The 20,138-nt window shown below is 47.8% G+C and overlaps 1 protein-coding gene across 1 annotated transcript in view; it reads right to left on the minus strand.

Annotated features, from left to right (window-relative positions):
- Positions 1-302: 302 nt before the first annotated feature.
- ADGRF3 (adhesion G protein-coupled receptor F3) overlaps positions 303-20,138 on the minus strand; it is a 29,155-nt gene continuing 9,319 nt past the window's right edge. Inside the window, exons 2-15 of the mRNA XM_065928708.1 lie at positions 18,079-18,184; positions 10,524-10,682; positions 8,772-8,832; positions 8,239-8,379; positions 7,606-7,786; positions 6,929-7,173; positions 6,181-6,390; positions 5,542-5,685; positions 5,171-5,367; positions 4,603-4,782; positions 2,363-3,745; positions 1,870-1,911; positions 1,734-1,796; positions 303-1,087 (exon numbers count right to left, since the gene is read on the minus strand). Of these exons, the coding sequence (XP_065784780.1) occupies positions 1,028-1,087; positions 1,734-1,796; positions 1,870-1,911; positions 2,363-3,745; positions 4,603-4,782; positions 5,171-5,367; positions 5,542-5,685; positions 6,181-6,390; positions 6,929-7,173; positions 7,606-7,786; positions 8,239-8,379; positions 8,772-8,832; positions 10,524-10,607 (2,991 nt within the window). The 5' untranslated portion in view covers positions 10,608-10,682; positions 18,079-18,184 and the 3' untranslated portion in view covers positions 303-1,027. The remainder of the gene's footprint in view (positions 1,088-1,733; positions 1,797-1,869; positions 1,912-2,362; positions 3,746-4,602; positions 4,783-5,170; positions 5,368-5,541; positions 5,686-6,180; positions 6,391-6,928; positions 7,174-7,605; positions 7,787-8,238; positions 8,380-8,771; positions 8,833-10,523; positions 10,683-18,078; positions 18,185-20,138) is intronic.

Raw genomic sequence — 20,138 nt, forward strand, 5'->3', positions numbered from 1 at the left:
TATAAATGACTTTTTATATATGTACATATGTCTATGAAACTTACATATTATACTAATGTGTTTTATAAAGCTTAAAGAAAGAGAGACCTATTAACTTCCCCTTTTCCTATATTTTGAAAAGAAACAAACCAAATTCTGTCCTTTGCCTCCAATGTTTGGAATATCAGCATTCGTTTCAATTAAGCCATCCTTTCTTTGTAACTATAGGGAGGGAAATAATTAGACAAGAAATCACTGAATAGTTCAAATAAAACCATTTTTATCAAATATGTAACATAAACTGTTGATTAGTTAAAAACCTGGTTGAGATAGTTTTGCTTGTAATTACTTTGAACTTTGGTGATCATTTTTACAGCAAAGGCAGGCTTATTCATTAGGTAGCTTCAGCTAGTTTTTCATGCTTTTCTTGCTTGGATAATTTAGGGGTGCGGACAGATGACTACAAGAGAAATGAGTGTGACTAATGGGAAACAGAGGACTACCTTTCCCACGGGCTGAGCTCTGGGAGGGGGAAAGGGTTCAGGTCGTTGGCCAAGACCCATCCCTGGATTCAAGGACACACCCTCGGCCTCCTTGAAGGAGCACCATCTCTGCCTGTGGGTCACTCAGAGTTTCTGTCTTCCCCACCAAAGAGCTCTCCGTGAAGCCTCTGCAGGCCCCCCTCCCCTCTGCACTCCAGGCCCAGCAACAGCAGTTCATTCAAAACAATGGTTTATCAGGATGATTAAAATTTTGATAGTGTGAAAAGGAATTTTCAGAGTGAACTGAGTCAAGGGTTAGTAGTGATGACACCTCCTCCACCTTTCTGGGAAAGCAACAGGAAATGCTATCCACATCTCAGGCCTCTACCTTCTTCAGCCTATCTACAAACATCCACTTGAAGAAGTCTGTTTTCCACCATTGGATTGGGACATGTATACGAAGAGGAGTTTTCCTTTTAAAGCTTTGCTGGAAAGCCCTTTATGCACTCTGCCTCACACTGGGCCTCACACTCAGCCTGCACGCTGCCCCTAAAAACGCTTCATTTTCACCTGGCATCTTCACTTCTTCCTTTGCTGTGTTCTGAGATGTAGGTTTCATTTGTGGCCTAGGAAGGGGTGAAGTGAAGTCACTCAGTCATGTCCAACTCTTTGCAGCCCCATGGATGTAGCCTACCAGCCTCCTCTGTTCATGGGATTTTCCAGGCAAAGGTACTGGAATGGGTTGTCATTTCCTTCTCCAGGGGATCCTCCTAACCCAGGGATCAAACCCAAGTCTCCCACATTGCAGGCAAATGCTTTACCATCTGAGCCACCAGGGAAGTCTGAAGGGGTGGAAAGACCCAACTGCAGAATGATTATTATTATTGCCATCTCTCCTTTGATGGATTGTATCCATTTCTACATTTTCACTTGCCTTTCTGCCTGGGCAGCAGAAATCCTAGGAATTTTGCTCCCAGCTGCAGTGACTCCCATGCGTACCTATCTTACTTTTCAAATGTCAACTGGAGGCAGACTTTCAGAGAGGGGAACAAGGGACAATCCAGAGTTACCAGGAGTCCAGGATACAATCAGGAGCCCGGGAACCTGAATCTGTCCTCTGCCTGGGCTGCTTTCTCTGCTGTTGGAGAGCTGGCCCTAAATCCCCAGTCTTCTCTTGGATTCTAGCTGTGCCTGTCTCCTCCAAAGGCTGTGGAACATCTACTTCTGACCTGATCTCACGGGTCAAAGTGAAACTTGAAGCCAGCAACTCACCAAGGAGTTGGTGGATCTGGGGGGTTGGCTGCCGCAGAAGCGTTTGCGTAAAGCCTCTTGGACCTGCAGGAGAGGTGAATGCTGTTATGCACGGCCTTCCAGTGCAAGTCAGGCATGGGGAGATGAGTAGACTCACCTTCTTGTCCATGAGGCAACCAAACAGTAAGATGAAGACACCCTGAAAAGAGGGATATGGGGATCCGTTAGTCAAGGAGAAAGGAATCAACTGAAATCAACTCATTGCCTTTCAACCTCTGTCCTTTTGCCTAATTCCCATCCTGAGGCCTCCCATCTCAGTTCTGAGTATTAACATCACTTGATGCCTACGATCCATTTCAGATGCTTTTCTTACTGTTACGAGGAAGATGAATATCAAAAGATAGGGTACGGGCAATTCCCTGACTTCAATAGCAATTCCAGATATTTTACAGATAAGAGAACCAAAGCTCAAAGAAGTCTGTCCAAAGTTACCTAGCAGTCCATGGAGGAACTGGGATACAGACTTAAGCCTTTTAAAATTCCTGCGCTTGTGTTTTCCTGCTGAACCGTGATACCTCCTTGAGAAGGGACTGGCAGTGACCTAGGCTGTCTAACAGGGCAAAGAGCATGGCTGCCACCATGTCACCCACCTGGGAGGTGTTGAGAACCGTGAAGAGGTAGTGAGGGACTAAGGAGACTTCCTGCAGCAGAGTGGCCAGCCCCAGCCCCCAGGTGAGGCCGAAGATAGGTGTAAGAACGAGCAGAGCTTTGATCACCCCCAGGAGGGCTTGGCGCTTCTCCACCTGAGGTCCCTCTGACAGCGAGGGCCTCAGCATCTTCAGCACAGCCATGGTGAGTACCAGCCCATTCACGCCCACGATGGCCAGCACTGGACCCACGAAGGTGTAGAGTGCTCCTCCCTTTTTGTCCAGCCAGCATGCTCCCTCCCTCAGGTATCGCCCTCGGGGTAAGTAGAGGCCTAGGGTGATGCCTGCTAAACCCATTGGGCACAGGTAGCCGAGGAGCACCATCAGGGAGAGTACTCGGAGCTTGGACAGCTGATGGAAGACAAAGAGAAGCTGGTGGGCCAACAACAGGGCCTGAGCCAGCATCCAGAAGAAGGTGGCCAGGTAGAGAAAGTGACAGAGGAAGGCGGCAGCCAGGCAGAGCGGGCTGCGGGGCCCCGGAGGGAGGAGTGGAGCTCCTAGGAAGCAGGTGTTTGCGGCCAGCAGGCAGAGGACCATGTTGAGCAGGGCCGAGTGGCGTAAGTAGGCGACCTTGTTCCGCACCACAAACCTCCACACCAGCCTGTACACGCCCAGGCACATGAGCAAGGCTAGAATGGAGGCCCCCAGCCCCACCTGACTCAGCAGCTCCAGGGTGGGGTGGTTTGGAACCGTGTGTCCCGACATGAGGATGGAGAAGGCAGTGAGGTGCCGGCAGATACATTGAGTGGTGGGGCTGGCACTGGCTGCCTGCACCTGGCACCCTGCATCAGACCAGCCTCCCTTGCCCTGGAAGAGATCGTGGTCCCAGAAGACACAGTGGGAACTGCCATCTGTGTCCCCAAAGTCCATGGTGACCTCTACCTGCTTGAAGACCTGGCCACCTGCCATGATGGAGATGGCGAGGACCAGACCAGGAGTGGCATAGAGGGAGCCCCCCAGCCCTTGCCCGTAGTTTGAGGGCAGAAGGTGGTCCAGTTTCTGTAGCACCAGGCTAGTAATACTGACGTTGGTTCCGTTATGGCGCAGGGGTGCCAGTGAGTGCCTGGGAATCCATGCCCGCAGTGGGGGCTGAGTAGGGAAGGAGGCTCTGTAGTTAGCTGGAAATGTGGGCTCGAGGAGCTGGCTCTGCAGCTGCACGTTGGGCAAGATGAAGGAGAAGGGCTGGTCCTGTGGGCACAGGCTGCGTGCTAGGGTCTCCACCGCCAGCAGGAGACTGGAGCCCACTGAGGGCATCTGCCTCTGGGCTGGGGTCCACAGAGAGCTGGAGTTCATGCCAAGGACCTTGTCTGTGGTTTTCAGGACAGCCTGTGGCACCCAATAGAGAGACGAGGCCTGGCTGCCAGAACCCACAGCATTGAGCTGGGGTGCTGGGAACCACAGACCCCAAACCTATCCTTCCAAGTCCAGCTCAGGACCCAAGGATGGGGAGAAAGAGGGAGAGGAAGATGGGCCTGTGAAGAGAGACCTTCTAAATGGGAAGGGTGGGGGGTTGTCCAGCCAACTGCTGGGGTGCCTTCAATATGTGGCTCCTGAGGAACACCCCACCCCTCTGTATGACAACCCTCCTCCCCCTTCCATCCCTTGGGGCCTCTAATGTCCTAAGGGAGCCCTCCAGGTCTGTAAAGCTAGGAATGGTGCCCAGTGGTAGAGGGAACACGCTCGGAAGTAGAGGACCACCTGCATGTCTGTAGCCACAAGTGATGCACATTCCAGACATGAAGGGTGTGCAGGGTCGTTGTCCCTGATTATTCCTTTGGCTGCAGCTTAGGGGTCACCACCTGGTGCCTATACTGAGAGCTGGTTTAGGTGGGTCCCACAAAGCCAAGTGCGTTTGAGTATCTTCATGCAGGTACCTTGTACGTGGGCCTGGGGGGATTCAGATCAAGTCCACATGTCTGCACACACATGAACACCTCTGAACTCCTGTCTCCACACCCCTTCCAGTTTTCCCCAGCCTCCCTTTCCCAGCATCAGGCCTTCTCCACGCTCCACGGCCTTGGCGTATGCAGGAGGAGAAAGGAACCAGGAGAGCAGACACTTGGACTCTAGAAAGGTCTGCCATCTGACAGCCCGTGGCGATGTCAGAGGGACAGAAATGCGTGGGTGAAGAGCCTCCTGCCCCTACTACCCAGCTGGCCCCTGCCATGATTCAGAGATCTCACCTCCAGGGCGCTGCAGTTGAGTTGTGTTCCAGTGTCTGCCACCACCTTGGCCAGGACTGTCATGGTGCCCACCAGGGCCAATAAGTCAGAGGGGGAGGTCACTGCCACTACCTGCTCCTGCAGCTGAGCCAAGATCTGTGACACCTCTTCCCCAGGCCAGCCCTGGCCTGCCTGCAGCAGCTTGAGACAGATAAGAGAGCAGGAGAGGGGTAGGTGAGCCCTCAAGAAGGAGGGGCCACTTCCTTCCCAGCCTAGCACCTCCTTTCTTTGTCCCCGCACCCCATCCCAGGGGAGCAGGAAGCAGAGAGGGGAATGAGCCATGTGGGAGGAATTCACACCAAGGTTTGTGGAGCAGATACCTGAGGGCATGAAGGTTTGGGACTACAGCAACACTGGGCAGTAGGGTCTCAACACCTACTTCCTGGCTCTGCTAGGGCTCCAGTTCAGAGAAGCTGAATAACCTTACTGCTGGGCCTCGGGGGGAAAGGACTGTAAAGCTGGGTCCTGAGTGAGGAAGGGATCGATCATGGAGGATGGGGCATGTGGGCAGCAGGGTCAGAAGCTTTACCTGGGCTCTGAGGAGCAGAGCCAGGAGCCCCGTGTCTGTGCAGCTGCTGTGGATGGGTCCCCAGACCCCATCAGGCCCACAGGGCCTCTTCACCGTGCCCGTCCTGTTCCCGGGACACTGGGCCTGTACCACATGGCCAGCCTTGGTGACGTTCCAGGCAACAGTTGAAGAGTCCTCAGGGCAGGTGGTGTCTCCATCTGAAATGACATCAGGGAGGGCTTAGCAGCACATTCAAGCCTGAGCCTTTCCTTGAGCAGAAACCCTGCAGGCTGTGGAGTCTGATTGTATTGCCTAGCTTGGGGAGACACCCAGGGGGAGCTCCCAGGGTGGGCAGTGAGAGGATGGCCGGCCAGATCCCAGGCCCCACGTACCCTGGATGATGGTGACAGAGACGGTGACCCTGAGAGGGCTCAGACCGGGGCTCTGCAGCTCACAAGTGTATGTGGTGTTGGCTGCAGGGCAGTGCTCAACAGCCAGCATGAAGCATTGGGAGTCCGGCGTGTTGAATATGGAGGCTGAAGGGGACACAAGAAGGGAATGGTCTCTGGGCCAGGGACACACCTAGACCCCTCGGGGTCTTTCTAGCAATTTCAGAAGCAGATGAAATAGTGGAGAAAAGCTGAGTGGTATGTGGGCAGCAGACTACTGCAGGCTGAGCTGATATTTGGGGTTGGGAGACCCTGGTGTGTGTGTCGGGGGTGTCTTACAAGCTCCAGGCCCTGAAGCAGCAGTGGACTCCTTTGTAAAATGGGACCATCATCAGAGGAAGCTTGCACAGTAGCATTGGGTGGGTTCCAGGAGATCGTGTGGATGAAAGCATGATGTGAAAGTTGTCTACACACAGGTGGTTATTGTTGAATAGAACCGGGGTCAAAACAGTATTGGATTTGGACCTGGAACTTCCAAGTTGAACGGCAGCCTGTTTCCTGGGAGCTGAAACCCCAGCAGCCTGGAGGCGACTAGCTTCCCCTTCTCCCTGGACCCCCGAGACAGTCGGCCCCATTCCATACCTTGGCCCCCCTCTCTGGGGCTCCAGGAAGCCGTGTAGCCCAGATGTGCGCTGGGGATGCAGCAGCTCAGCTGGAAGCCGGGGGAGGTGGCACAGGAGACGGAGAGCTGGTCTGGGAGCCCAGTCACATCTGTTGCCTGCAGGGGCACCCGCACCACCTGGTGCAGCTCCCACCTGAATCCCTGGGCCTCGAAGCGGCATATGTACTCACCTGCAGACACACACCTGCTGCATCTCCCAGCGGCTCAGCCCCCACCTGTACTGCAGGGCCCCTCCTGCCTCCCCAGCCACACCCTAGGTCTGCCCTCTCCATCAAGCCTGAGCTAAACCCCAGTAGGAAAGATCCCCGTGCCCTCAAGGACAGCGAGGAGGAAGAGGAGATCCTGATGCTTTGTCATGAGCCTGTTGCTGTGCATCCTAAGATGAACCTCCCCGTCCAGGAGATGCTCTTCCCGCACCACCCGCTGCCATCTCGGCGTCATGAAGAAAAGCCCACATCTGTCCTCAGTTGAAATTGAGATCACACTTTCAGCATTTTCTCATCAAAATTCTTCACATCCATGGGCCTCTTAACCTTCGTTTCCGCAGAATGTATAAACGGAGAGAAGGAAAATGTAGAGGATGAAAGACAAGAAGGAAGGAGAAGAGAGGGAGAAGGAGGAGCCGGAGGGGAGCAGAGGAAGAGGAGAGAAGAAAGAAGAGGAGGGGCAAGAAGGCAGGAGAGGAGGAGGGAGGGACAGGCAGGCTACCTGCCCATCTATGGGAGATGTTGACGATGCTAAGGACAGTCCGGTCCCGGCTGGAGGTCAAGGACACACAGGTCCCTGCCCTCAGGAGGACAGGGCTGGGGCTTCCTGTGGGCCACAGGAACCAGTTCAGGTTGGTGGTCTCCCGGTTCGTGAGTAGGATCAGGTTCAGGGTGTCGCCAGGCATCTGCAGCCAGGAGTCAAGGCTCAGGTTCGCGGGGACTGCAGGAGGCAGGAGACAGGACCCCCGGAGCAGGAACTTGTGGCCCTGGAGCCTCACCCTCCTCCCCCATCTTCCGAAGCCCATCTCTCCTCACTCCTTCCCCACCCAACACTAGTTGTCCTGTTTTGTCCCTGGAGGAGTGTGGCTGCTGCAGTCCAGCCTGGGAGACCCTATCTGTCAGTAGGAACCACACAGGGACGCTTTTTGACCCAGGACTTCCCCCTCCGCCAGAAAGGAAACTCTCCTTGTCCACCTGTCTTCCGAGCCCTGTTGTTGGTTAGTCTCACTATTCCTGTCCCAAGCGCGGGGCCTGTGATCTGTTGTGATACCTGGCATTTTCTCTCACCCAGAGGAGCCGCTGGGCTTGGACCAGCTGGCAGAGATTACAGCCGTCAGAGAGGAAAAAACAGAGAGGGTTTTGTTCACTCGGGGCTATTGGTTTCCAGGTTCCCAGCCTTCCTCACCAGGTGGCAACAGCTGGCAGTACCCGGCTTCAGTAGGGCTCAGGACAAGACAGCCACACGGCCGGTGCTTGATGGGGGTGTGACAGGGCTGGTGATGGTTGCAGATGCTGGCGTTCCACTGGTACCCAGAGAGGCAAGCACAGTAGCTGCACCCATCATGGGTAACATTGCACTCTGAGACAGAAGGAAGGGAAAGGAGAAGTGTCTGGGTGTCTGGGAAAGGGTGTCTGGGAAAGCCCAATGCCTGCTGTCTGCGAGACCCTAGGGCTGGGTTTCTGGAACAATCCCAAAGTCACTGCCTTCCCAGCCAGGGTTCAAAGCAGCAGAGCATGCTGAAGGCATCCGAGGTGGGAGCAGAGAAGCCCCGGCTCAGCATCATCTGCCCCTTGGGCCTCTGCCAGAGTTTAGAAGATGGGGACATGGAGCAGGAAGGGAAGGTCTATCCAATGGGAGGTGGGGAAAAAGCTGGGCACGCAGACCCTCTAAGAAATAGGGAGGTGCTCCCCACAGTATCTCAGACCAGGGCGCTGTGGGAGGGCTGGGCTCCTTGCACCCTGAGCTCCCCCTCCCACCTGAGCAGCTAAGAGCCATTGAAAGGCCCGGGGTCAGGAGAGGTTCTTCCCCACCTGTTGTGAGGTTGAGGCCAGCGAGAGTCACTGGGGCCGAGGAAACAGAGGCAGCTGGGACAGTCAGGGGCTGGGAGAGTGCCGCCGGCCAGGGCGCATCAGAGAAGTCCAGTTGTACGTAGACGGAGACCAGGACCAGTTCTGCTGGAGAGGGGAGAGCTGGAGGGAAAGGAGCGGCTGCTGAGGGCCCGACACTAGCTGTCCCCTCCAGGAACCCGGAGACGTCCCACCTTCCTCCTCCCGTAGCCTATGCAGACAGGTCCATGCAGACAGGACCCAGGAAGGTGGTCTCTGCTCAACCATCACACACGCCGCTTCATGTCGCCCTCCCAACAACCCCCCTTACACAGGTGAGACTCTCCAGGAGGAAAAAGGTTTTGTCAAGACCTCACAGCTAGAGAGCTGCCGTCAGGCCTGTGACCAGTGCCAGACCCGGCCTCTCTCTGACCCGCACTGCCCTCCCCCTCGGCGGTGCCTCTCCCAGAACTTTCTGCTTTGTTCCCTGCTCCCCACCCTCCCATTCATCCACTCACCACCTGCTCCACTTTCGGGGTCCAGCTGTGGCCCTGATCCCCCTCGAGCCTGACTCTGTCCCTGGAACAGAGCACAGGGAGACTCTGAGGGGAGCTGAACCCTGCCTTTCTCCGGGGACACCTTCTTCTCTAAGCTGCTGGGGGGGGGGGGGCGGCAGCCTGGCTAATCTGCTGTGACGTGGTCTCTTGGAAGCTCCTCTTGTTGACTGGAATCAAGCGGGCAGAGCAGGAGGGGAAAGCCAGCTGCTGGTAGGAGGTGCCTGACTGCAGCCCCAGGGATCCCTCCCAGGCCGGCAAGGCCCACCTGAACCCAGGAACCTGGCACACCCTGGAGAGTCAGCAAGCTTTGCTTAATTCCTTCCTGAATGCACCCATCCCTGGCTCTGTGAGTGTGTGTGTGTGCGTCAAGTCCCTCCACGACTTTTTGCAACCCCATGGACTGTAGCCCTCCAGGCTCCTCTGTCCATGGGGATTCTCCAGGCAAGAATACTGGAGTGGGTTGCTGTGCCCTCCTCTAGAGGATCTTCCCGACCCAGGGATCGAACCCATGTCTCTTATGTCCCTGCTTTGGCAGGAGGGTTCTGTACCACTAGTGCCACCTGGGAAGCCCATCCCTGGGCCTCTAGGCTGATTGAAATGACTGGGTCTGGAGCACAAGTGAGGTGGGCTGGGTAGAGCTGCCTGGAACCCAGAAAGAAAGTGAAAGTCACTCAGTCATGTCCGACTTTGCGGCCCCAAGGGCTAAACAGTCCACGGAATTCTTCAGGCCAGAAAACTAGAGTGGGTAGCCTTTCCCTTCTCCAGGGGATCTTCCCAACCCAGGGATTGAACCTAGGGCTCCTGCATTGCAGGCAGATTCTTTATCAGCTGAGCCACCAGGGAAGCCCAAGAATACTGGAGTGGAGTGGGTAGCCTATTCCTCCTCCGGAGGATCTTCTGTACCCAGGAATCAAACCGGGTTCTCCTGCATTGCAGGCTGATTCTTTACCAACTGAGCTAACAGGGAAGCTTGGGGATTATTCCTTCCATAGCAATTGCCATGAGGGTGAGCAGAAGCAATACCTAGGTCTCTGGTGTATGTACATATTTCCTCACCCACACCTCCCTCTCTCAAAACTGCATGTGTGTGAGGAGGTCAGTCTAAAAACATATGCTCTAGATGAGTATGTGGCTAGAGATAGATAGATACCCACCTGGGAGAACACACAACTCATAAAAGTGCCAGACTAGATACTGCTGACTTTCCTCAGATTCTCTCCTCCTCTATGCCAGTGGTTCCCAAATTTGGCAAGTTTATATTTTCATTTTTTAAGTGGCAAGCTTGACTGGAAGAGCCTTTACCTAAAGTGCAGCAGGCATCACTGGTGTTCACAGGAATTCAAATAAAGAAACAAAAGCTATCCTCACACTCTGAAAAATCAGGCCGAACTCTCTCATGAAAAACCATCCTCTTTAAAAAAATATGTTACAGGGGCTTCCCTGGTGGTCCAGTAGTTAAGATTCTGTGCTCCCAGTTCTGGGAACCTGGGTTCGATCCCTGGTCAGGGAACTTGATCCCACATGCTGCAACTAAGACCTGGCTCAGGCAAATAAATAAATATTAAAAAAAATAATAAAAGCATGACTTCCTCTCCCTCCAGCACTCTCCCATCCACTCATCCATTCATCCTACACCGTGCTGCCTCTCACACCCAGAGGCCCCTACCATTACCTCTTCAGGCTTTGTCATGGTCCTCACCCAGGCTTACTCACAGGCTGGGATGCTCGGGCAGCTGGTGGCTCCACCGGAGGGAGAGTCATGGCCAGGAGCAGCACAAGGGCAGCCGAGCAGACCATGGCTCAGTGAAGCCGTCCTCAAGAGCTCACCTGCTGCCGCATGATGCAAATGTCCTGAGAGGAGAGCTGGCAGGGCTATGCACAGATGGAATGAGAGGGAAGAGGAAGGGAGCCAGGCTGAGTTTACAGAGGAGGTGTTACAGCCCATGCTACAGTCAAATGGGCAGCCAGGTCACTGTGGGGCCCCTTGGGGCTCACAGGCTCCAGTGAGAGTGGTCTGCCCAGGTTCCCTGCTGGAGTCTGGGCCCAGGACTCAGTGAGCAGGAGAGAAGCTGGGGGCTCTAGGTCACAACACCAGCCATGTGTCCATCAGCCAGGTTCCGTCACATCTCCAAGGGTCTGGAAAATCTGGATTTTTCTGCAGTTCCCAGGAAGCTGGGTCATTGATCAAAAAGGCAAGATTAGAGAAGACAAACATCAGAGCTGATGGCTATGCTGAAATAATTTCTAGATAGACTGGGCTCTTAAATGTAACAAAGAATCTGGGAAAATACCCAGAGAAATTATCAAGGAGTTTCATAAAATAATTTCGTAGTGAGGAAGGCTTTTCTAAGTATGACATAAAACCCAGAAGCCAGAGGGGAAATAATAAATTAGAAAGTATACAAAGTTTTAAATTTGGAATGAAAAGACTGTTGGGATAAAAAGGCAAAAGACAACATATTTGTAAGACTATGACTGTAAGGCTGATCTTTTAAAAATGTTATCTATTTACTTATTTATTTTTGGCTGCACTAGGTCTTCATTGTTGCAAGCAGGCTTTCTGGTAGTTGCAGCAAGTAGGAACTACTCTTCATTGTGGTGCACTGGCTTAGTTGCCCCCTCCCCCACAACATGTGGAATCTTTTCAGACCAGGGATCGAACCCATGTCCCCTGTGTTGGCAGGAGGATTCTTAACCACTGGACCACTAGGGAAGATCAAGAGCTTATCTTAACATAAACATTTTTTATCTTACACATCAGTAAGTAAATGGGCAAAAAAATCAAAGAAATATCAATAGTTTGATAAACATATAAAACACCCAACTTAAGATATGACATGCAAATTGAAATAGAATATTCTTTTTCTCCCACTAATTATCAAAAGGTGAGATATTGGTTATCTTAAGTGTTAACAAAAGTGTACTTGTACAAAAATATGTGTATAAGGATGGAGATCAAACCAGTCAATCCTAAAGGAAATCAATCCTGAATATTCATTGGAAGGATTGATGCTGAAGCTGAAGCTCCGATACTTTGGACACCTGATACAAAGAGTTGACTCATTAGAAAAGACCCTGATGCTGAGAAAGATTGAGGGCAGGAAGAAAAGGGGATGACAGAGGATGAGATGGTTAAATGGCATCATTGACTCAATGGACATGAGTTTGAGGAAACTCTCGGAGATGGTGAGGGACAGGGAGGTCTGGCGCACTGCAGTCCATGGGGTCGCAAAGAATTGGATATGACTTAGCAACTGAACAACAAGGAAGTTCAAGGTAGAGCTGTTTATGATAGTAAATGAATTAAACAACCCAAATGCCCAAAAAGGATAGGTCAGGTAAGTTACGGCATTTCCAAATAGAACATTGTTATGGGGAAAAAGTAAAGTAGCTCTATTTGGAATGAACCATGATATATATGGTGAAATTTAAACTGTATATTATGCTCCCCTTCAGGTAAAAAAAGGAATCCATATTAGATACTTATGCATTTTATACTTGGAATATTTCTGGAAGAATACATTAGAAAGTCAGTAATAATTTTTGCCTCTTGAAAATGAGATTAGGAGTCTGAATTGTTCTCTGTGCTATTTGATACACATATTTTCTAACTTTAGGCATGTTCTTTTTTTAATTATAGAAAAAGAAAGAGCTGAGACTTTCCAGTGATTACGACTCTATGCTTCCAATGCTGGGGGTGCAGGTTTGATACTTGGTTGGGGAACTAAGATCTCATATACTGTGCAGTGTGGCCAAAAAAGAAAAGAAAGAACTGATTTACACACACACCCACCCACACACACATGCACAGCACCTAGGGTGGAAATCTAGCCTCAATACATTTCTACTTTCTCCACCACCCCATGTTAGAATCATTGCTGAAAAAACAGCAAACACATAGAGCAAAATACATTCATGGGAGCAAAGACTTCATAAATAGCTGATTTCAGAAAACATGAAAATGAAGAAGAATCAGATCTGAGAACCAGAGAGACAAGACACAGGTACTTGGGGTGGGACACTGTTAGCATGTTGGCAAGTGTCTCTTGCAGCCACAGGTGGTCTCAGATGGACACCAACAGTATCTACTATTGTTGCCAAAGGGGGTCAGAGAACTGAGTGGACCTGGCCAGTGCTCACCAGGGGCTCTCGAGGACAGGGATGACAGAAGAGAGAGGTGGAATTGAGACGCGTGCAGGTGAGCTGCTTCCTTGCTGGGTGGACAATGAGCAGTGGGAGTTTCCAGTTAGGAGAGGCAAGGACAGACCACTTGGAGAGATGTTCTATCTAGAAGCAGAAACACCAAAGGAACAAGTGACTCAGAGAACATTAGGAAGTCAATGGAGGGGACTTTCCTGGTGGTCTAGTGGCTAAGACTCCAGGCACCCAATGCAGGGGGCCCGGGTTCCATCGCTGGTCAGGGAATTATGACCCCACAAGCTACAACTAAGCCCAAGCCCTGTAACTAAAGAAGCCTGTGTGCCGCAAAAAGACCCAGCACGTGCCAAAATAAATGATAACAGTAATAATTTTTTTTTTTAAAGAAAGTCAACAGAGGTGGAGCTGGAGAGACCCCTAAGGATTCAACCCCCAAAACAGAATTTTTCCTAATTGGTACTCAATTCATCTTAATCCCTTTGAGTTCAAATGAGAAGTGAGTATAACAAGGGGAATAACATATTCCTGGGTCCATGAATGTTGAGGTGTCCAAAATGTATAAAACTACGAGTAGAACTAAGGAAGTGAGATTATTGCCATAATTATGGGTCTATGAATGTGTTCCGTACAAATGGTATAACTCCCATTTAATGAAACAAGCTATATTGTCAATGTCATAGGAGTACCTAAAATTTAAAAGAACTCTGTTGTGAATTCATTCATTCATATATCCATTAAGCACTGGTGTCCGATGCTATGCTAGGTCCTAGACATTCGGTGGTGTTGTGGACTAAATGTGTCTTGGTGCATTTACCAAAATAAGGGCTGGGCACAAAGACTGTGACAATTATTATGGAATATAGTAATTTTTCTTTTATTTTTTTGGTTGCTACCAAGGTTTGGCCAGTATCAGGGCATGTCAGAGGATGGTGTGCAGAGAGGAGGGGAAAATGCACAGCTGTTTACCCAGTTGGAAACCTTGATGCAGCACAGTTTCAGTAATAGCTAATTAGCTAATTCTTGACTGAGACAGAAAGTTCCAATACAGAAAAAACATGTTTAAAATTGCTTGACACCATATAATGTATGATCTATTAAATATATGACAATAAAAAGTATTTTAACAAAAAGGTAGGTACTGTATATGTCTTCAGAAAAACTAAGGATATTTCTGACATCAAAAAAATTTAAGGGGTGTGTGTGTGTGTGTGAATAAACATACGGGGGGGACTAGGACATTGGAATGAAACAGAATTTTTTCTTTTAAAGGCAAAAAAATTTCAAATTTTCTAAGGTAGGAGCCTATGGATTTTTAGAAAATTATTTTATTTATCTATTATTTTTGGCTTCTCTGGGTCTTTGCTGTGGTGCATGGGCTTTTGTCACTGCACGTGAGCTTTCTCTAGTTGCAGTGAGCAGGCTTTTGAGGCTATTGAGGTGGCTTTTCTTGTTGCAGAGCACGGGCTGCATCTAGAGCATGTGGACTCAGTAGTTGTGGCTCACAGACTTAGTTGCTTGGCAACATGTGGGATCTTAGTTCCCAGACCAGGGGTCGAACCTGCCCCTGCATTGGCAGGCAGATTCTTAACCACTGGACCACCAGGGAAGTCCTGGAGCCTGTTGATTTTAATGTACAATTCAGGCTATCAAAATATTAATAAGTTTAAGTATCTATTAAGCACACACCCTATCTATTTAGATTCATCTATGAAAATCATTTTATAACATGGAGATATAGATGACCTTCCTAAACATGAAATGAAATCCTAAAGCCACATAGGACAGGATGACCAATTTGAATATGAAAAATATGAGATGGTTTATACAAATCACAGAAGGCTACAAGATGGTAATATTACTCCATGAAGGAAGAACAATTTTTTCTGAGTGAACAACTACATGCTAAGGTTTGCAAAAAGGTAATGAATGGAAAAGCAGACATAGGAGTCAGATAGCCGGAGATCAAAATTAGCTTTATTACTGGAAAAGCTGAATGAGAGAGAGATGGTGATTTGGATATGAGCCAGAAGCACTTCCCAGACATCCTCCTCAAACTGAATCTACTTATTCAGTTGTTGGCATAGCCAGACATCTCCAGGTCTCCCTTGTGGAGATGGGGGAGCTGAGAGTGGGTCTGGAGGACTGGCCACTTCAGAAGAGGGAGGTCTCAGAGCTTATTCTCCACTTCTTACCCATCAGATAGGTCACTGTTGGCTTGGGGAAATGGGAGAGGAAAGAGAGACTATATCCTTATGGGGAATGGAAGTTCCCTCCCTTCTGAGGAAATGTGAGAAGAAAGGAATAGCATTCTGCACCAATACCATGCAGTACTGATTATAACAAGACTGATTTCAACATTTTAATCAGAGAAACTCAGGTCATTTAACTCATGTCAAAATATACACATAAGAGGATTTTATACAGTCAACAAACCTAGAAAATATTTTTGAATACTTTTGTTAGAAGCCCTAGAGAAATGTGTGCCAAGAACAAAAATCAGCAGGTACTCTGAGCGAAAACCTATTGTTTCTGCTTTATTCTACATATTTTCTGAACCAATTTGTACAAAGTGTCCTCCACCATTATTCACAGGTTTGATACAGAAGTGGTCATTTTATACAAGGTCACGCTGCCCCCTGCCAACAGCAGAGTCCTTGTTACACATCTAACACCAACTTCTCCCTTCTAGTGTAACTGGATTTGGGACCTTAAGGAGAACCTGAGGTTCCAACCTGCATTGAAGTGGGAGTCTTAACCACTGGACTCCCAGGGACGTTCCCCTCAAGACATTTTTATAATAGTGACTTTTTTCTAATAATTCCAACATCTGTGTCATTTCATCATTGATGTCTATTGATTGCCTTTTCCCACGCAAATTGAGATTTACTGACTCTTCATATGTCATGTAAGCTTGGATTGTATCCTCGACATTTGAATATTATAAGACTCTGGATCTTATTTAAATCCTATGGAAAATACTGATATTTTTATTTTAGCAAGAAACTGACCTAGTTTGGTTCAGGTCACACAAGTTCTGACCCATCTACTGTGAATTGTATTTTCAACATCAGTTCTCTTTTCAAAGTCTTTGTGATACTATTCAGATCTACTGCATATATATGCCACCCAGTGGCCAGTCTGGGACTTGGGTGAAGGTCTATGTCTTAGTACAATTCTCAAAGTCTGTGGTATGCTCTTTAGGGTCAAGTATATGCATGTACAACTGGGAGAAACTTCCAGGACTTCATAAAACTCTAGGAGTCATCTTCCTGAATTTCTTTTCTCTCAAGTTACTCCAGTTCCCTTGAAATAATACTCTTGTCAAAGTAGCATGAACATAGCACACTTATATCTACCTTTATTACATGTGTTTTAAAATACTTCTTTAAATGAATTAGAGAATGGCAACCACATCCATTCCTTCAAAACACTGTTCTCTTTATAGCCTGAGCTTAGCGTGTATAAACATTATTATTAATTTTAAAAAGCATTTTAAGTGCATGACAGAAAAGTTTAAGAATATTCTCAAGTATTCTTTAAAACACTCAAGTGTTCTAAGAAAAACTTCTTAGAACATTCAAGTTTTCTTAGAACACTCAAGTTATTCCCTTTTATTAAGAAAATATTCTTTACACTGTAAAGTTTACAGGATAAAATCCAGCTTCCTCAAGTCTAATTGGTTTAACGAGATAGGTGGAGGCCATTTCATGGGTCACAATTGCTAACGGGAAGTGAAATGACCACACAATACACAAGTCAAATAAAAGTGAGGCTGGGTACCAGTCCCTCTCCTCATATTTGGGTAGAATTAGTTTGGGCCTTTAATCTCAGAGCTCAAGAATAAATCCTACTAAATAGGAGATTGTATTCAATTAAGAGCCTACTGTATTTCAACAACACAATATCTACATCACAAATATGATAGAGAATTACCTGGCAGTAGAATGGTTAGCGCTCTGCACTTCACTACCGTGGGCCCAGATTTGATGTCTGTGTGCATATATATGTATATATATGAAAGTAAACAAATGAACAACGTAAGAAAATTAAGGTGGTTTTGACTTTGGATTATCAGAGCAATGTCGGCTTGTTGAAAAAAACCTAAAACAATTGAGAAATGTGTAATTTAGAAACCGAAAGTACTTATGACTCTCTTTCTGGTCATAAAATAAACCACACTATATATCTTGTTTATGAGTTGTTTACTAGAAAAGTGTTAGTTTTGCTGGAAAAAAAAATTCCAGTAATTCTTTTAAATGAAAAGACCTCAACTTTTCATATTGCTCTTTCACACACATACACAAAAAAATATGCAAAGAAGCTTTTTTTACTTGAATGTGATTGTAGTTTTTTCTTGAGAGTCTGTGAATTCAAACAAAATTTTAGACAGGAAGTTTATTAAAGAGTGGTCCAAGAAGTAAAAACAACCTAACATCCATCAGCAGTAGAATGGATAAACAAACTGTAGACAGCTTTACATCCATACTTTAAAACTACACAGAAATTAAAATGAATGAACTAGACATATATATATAAACACAGATCAACCTCAAAACAATATTGAGCATAAAAATTATTGTAAGAGATTAGGAACTGTATACTGTGCTGTGGTGAGTCTCTCAGTTGTGTCTGACTCTTTGTGACCGGCCAGGCCCCTCTGTCCATGGGGATTCTCCAGGCAAGAATACTGGAGTGGGTTGCCATGCCCTCTTTCAGGGGACCTTCCCAACCCAGGGATCAAATCCAGGTCTCCTGCATTGCAGGTTGATTCTTTACCATCTGAGCCACCAGGGAAGCCCAAAAAGTGGGATCCTATTTAAGTACACACACACAAGCCCCAAATAATACTGTACTGACTCTAGACATAAACCTATGTAATAAAAGTGTAAAGTAGGAATAGGAATAATAAGCAACAGCTGCAAGATAGTGGCTAATTCTGGGAACAAGTGGGAAAGAGATGGTATAGAGCTGGAGCTTTAGCTGAAACATAGAAAAAGAACGACTCAGACTTCCCTGGTGGTGCAGTGATAAAGAATCCACTTGCTGAGGCAGGAGACAGGGGTTCCATCCCTGGGTCCAGGAAGATTCCACATGCCACAGAGCAACTAACCTTGTCAGCTGTGCCCCACAACTCCAGAGTCCACGATCTAGAGCCGATGAGCCGTGACTGAGCCTGTGCAGCAGCTACTGAGGCCTGGGTGACTAGAGTCTGTGCTCTGCAACAAGAGAAGCCACCACAATGAGAAGCCCGCCACAACTACAGAAAGTCTGCATGAAGCAACGAAGGCTCAATGCAGCCAAAATAAACAAATAAATAAAATTATTAAGGAAAAAAAAGCTCTGAAGAACACATGGCAAAATACTAACACCTGTTAATTCCTGGTGGTGGGTATTTGGGTATCAAGTATATTCCTTTCTATGTGTGATAGTTAAGCTGGGTAATGATGCTGGTGATGCTGGACAGAGGGATGGGGAACCTTTCCTGGTCTTGACCTTAACTGTTAAATATACAGATATCTTCTTTTTTTCTTCCAGTTTGAATCATTTTAATATTTAAAGACAAAAAGAGTGCTTTTTTTTTTTTAACACAGGCACAGAGGTCTAACTGCCAACTTGCATGCAGGAAATGAGCACCTGCTCTGTCACCCACAGTCCCCGATGGTGTTTGACTGTTGTGGGCCCTCACCCTCTCCATTCACAGTGGCTGATTTATGCTACAACTGTAATGCATCTGATCTGTTTCTTAATGTGTGCATATCTCACCCAGCATATCCATTCTAAAATAAAAACCAAAGAGTCATTATGGGCAGGGGACATCTCTCTCACTGGTACCTGCTCCTACCCTACATCTTCTGGCTTGGAACAATGCTGGGAAAGGAGTGGATGGCCAGAGCTGGAGGACCAGTCTGCACTCCACACTCTGTCATTGGAGTGAGGGCAGGAGGTATAAGTCAGAACAACATGGTGGACAGAGATGAGCTTGGGAGTCCTCTGTGTGAGATAAAGCTGAGAGAATTCTCCTCACCAGGTTTAGAGAGATCAAGGTGTCATCATTTAAAATGAAAGCATTTTATCTCAGGAATCAGCAATCCAAACAGTACTGAATTTCAAATGTTTTCCCACCAAGACATCTCAGCTATTGCAGGAACCATCTAGACCTTTCCAGGAAGTAAAGGTAGAGCTCCAGGCATTCCTTCTGACAGCCCAGTGATGAGGTTAGAAGCACCTCTTCACTGTGGAAAACAACAGGAAGAGCCTGGATCAGGAAGGAGGTGGCCTTAACTCACAAGGCTGTTTTGCAGATCCTGTATTTTATTGGAGCCAGAGAGAGAGAGAGAGTGATGAAAAGTGGCTCCTGCCCTGGGCTGGAGCCTCTTGGGGATCATCTCAGTCTGACTCCATGGTCTCCCTGATGTGGCATTACCTGGCTCCTGGCTCATCCCCATCCATCTCCTCCTCATCTTTTCACACGTCTTTCCAAAGCACCTCCTCCTCAGAGAGAGGACAGTGGTGATGGCCACCTTAGGGACCCTGGACATAGATGCATTTTTTTTATGAGAAAAGTGTTTCTTCTAATACACACCAAGGTTTTCATTTCTGAAAGAAAAGCCTTTACTTCTAGCACTTTATAAAATTTAAAGGGCTATGCCTGTACAAACATGGGATTAAAAAAAAATTACCTAGGAAAAGCGTTTTATCTTACTTAGTTCTCTCTTTGGTTTTTATCTATTTTCCTATTTTCCTACTTGCGTGGCTTATTCCTTCATAGAAATCTTAGCCTGAGGGTCCATCTTAATGCTCCCATTCTTTATATTAGTTTCTCTAGAGAAGCTGTTAATTCACTTTTTCATGATTACCTACCTGCTGCTTTCAAGAGGGAACTTGCTGGCAGTTACCTCAAGCACTATCTTCTCAAATTATCCCTTAAATCTTTCCTGTTTCTAGTCTCACGCCAAACTAGGAAGAGAAATCCAATATGAGTATTTTGCTGATGCTTACATCACTGCAAGAGAAGACTCTACACATGGGTATCACCAGATGGTCAACACCAAAATCAGATTGATTGTATTCTTTGCAGACAAAGGTGGAGAAGGTCTATACAGTCAGCAAAAACAAGACCAGGAGCTGACTGTGGCTCAGATCATGAACTCCCTATTGCCAAATTCAGAT

Source organism: Muntiacus reevesi, chromosome 3, assembly GCF_963930625.1.
Source record: "Muntiacus reevesi chromosome 3, mMunRee1.1, whole genome shotgun sequence".
Classification (NCBI taxonomy): Eukaryota; Metazoa; Chordata; class Mammalia; order Artiodactyla; family Cervidae; genus Muntiacus; species Muntiacus reevesi.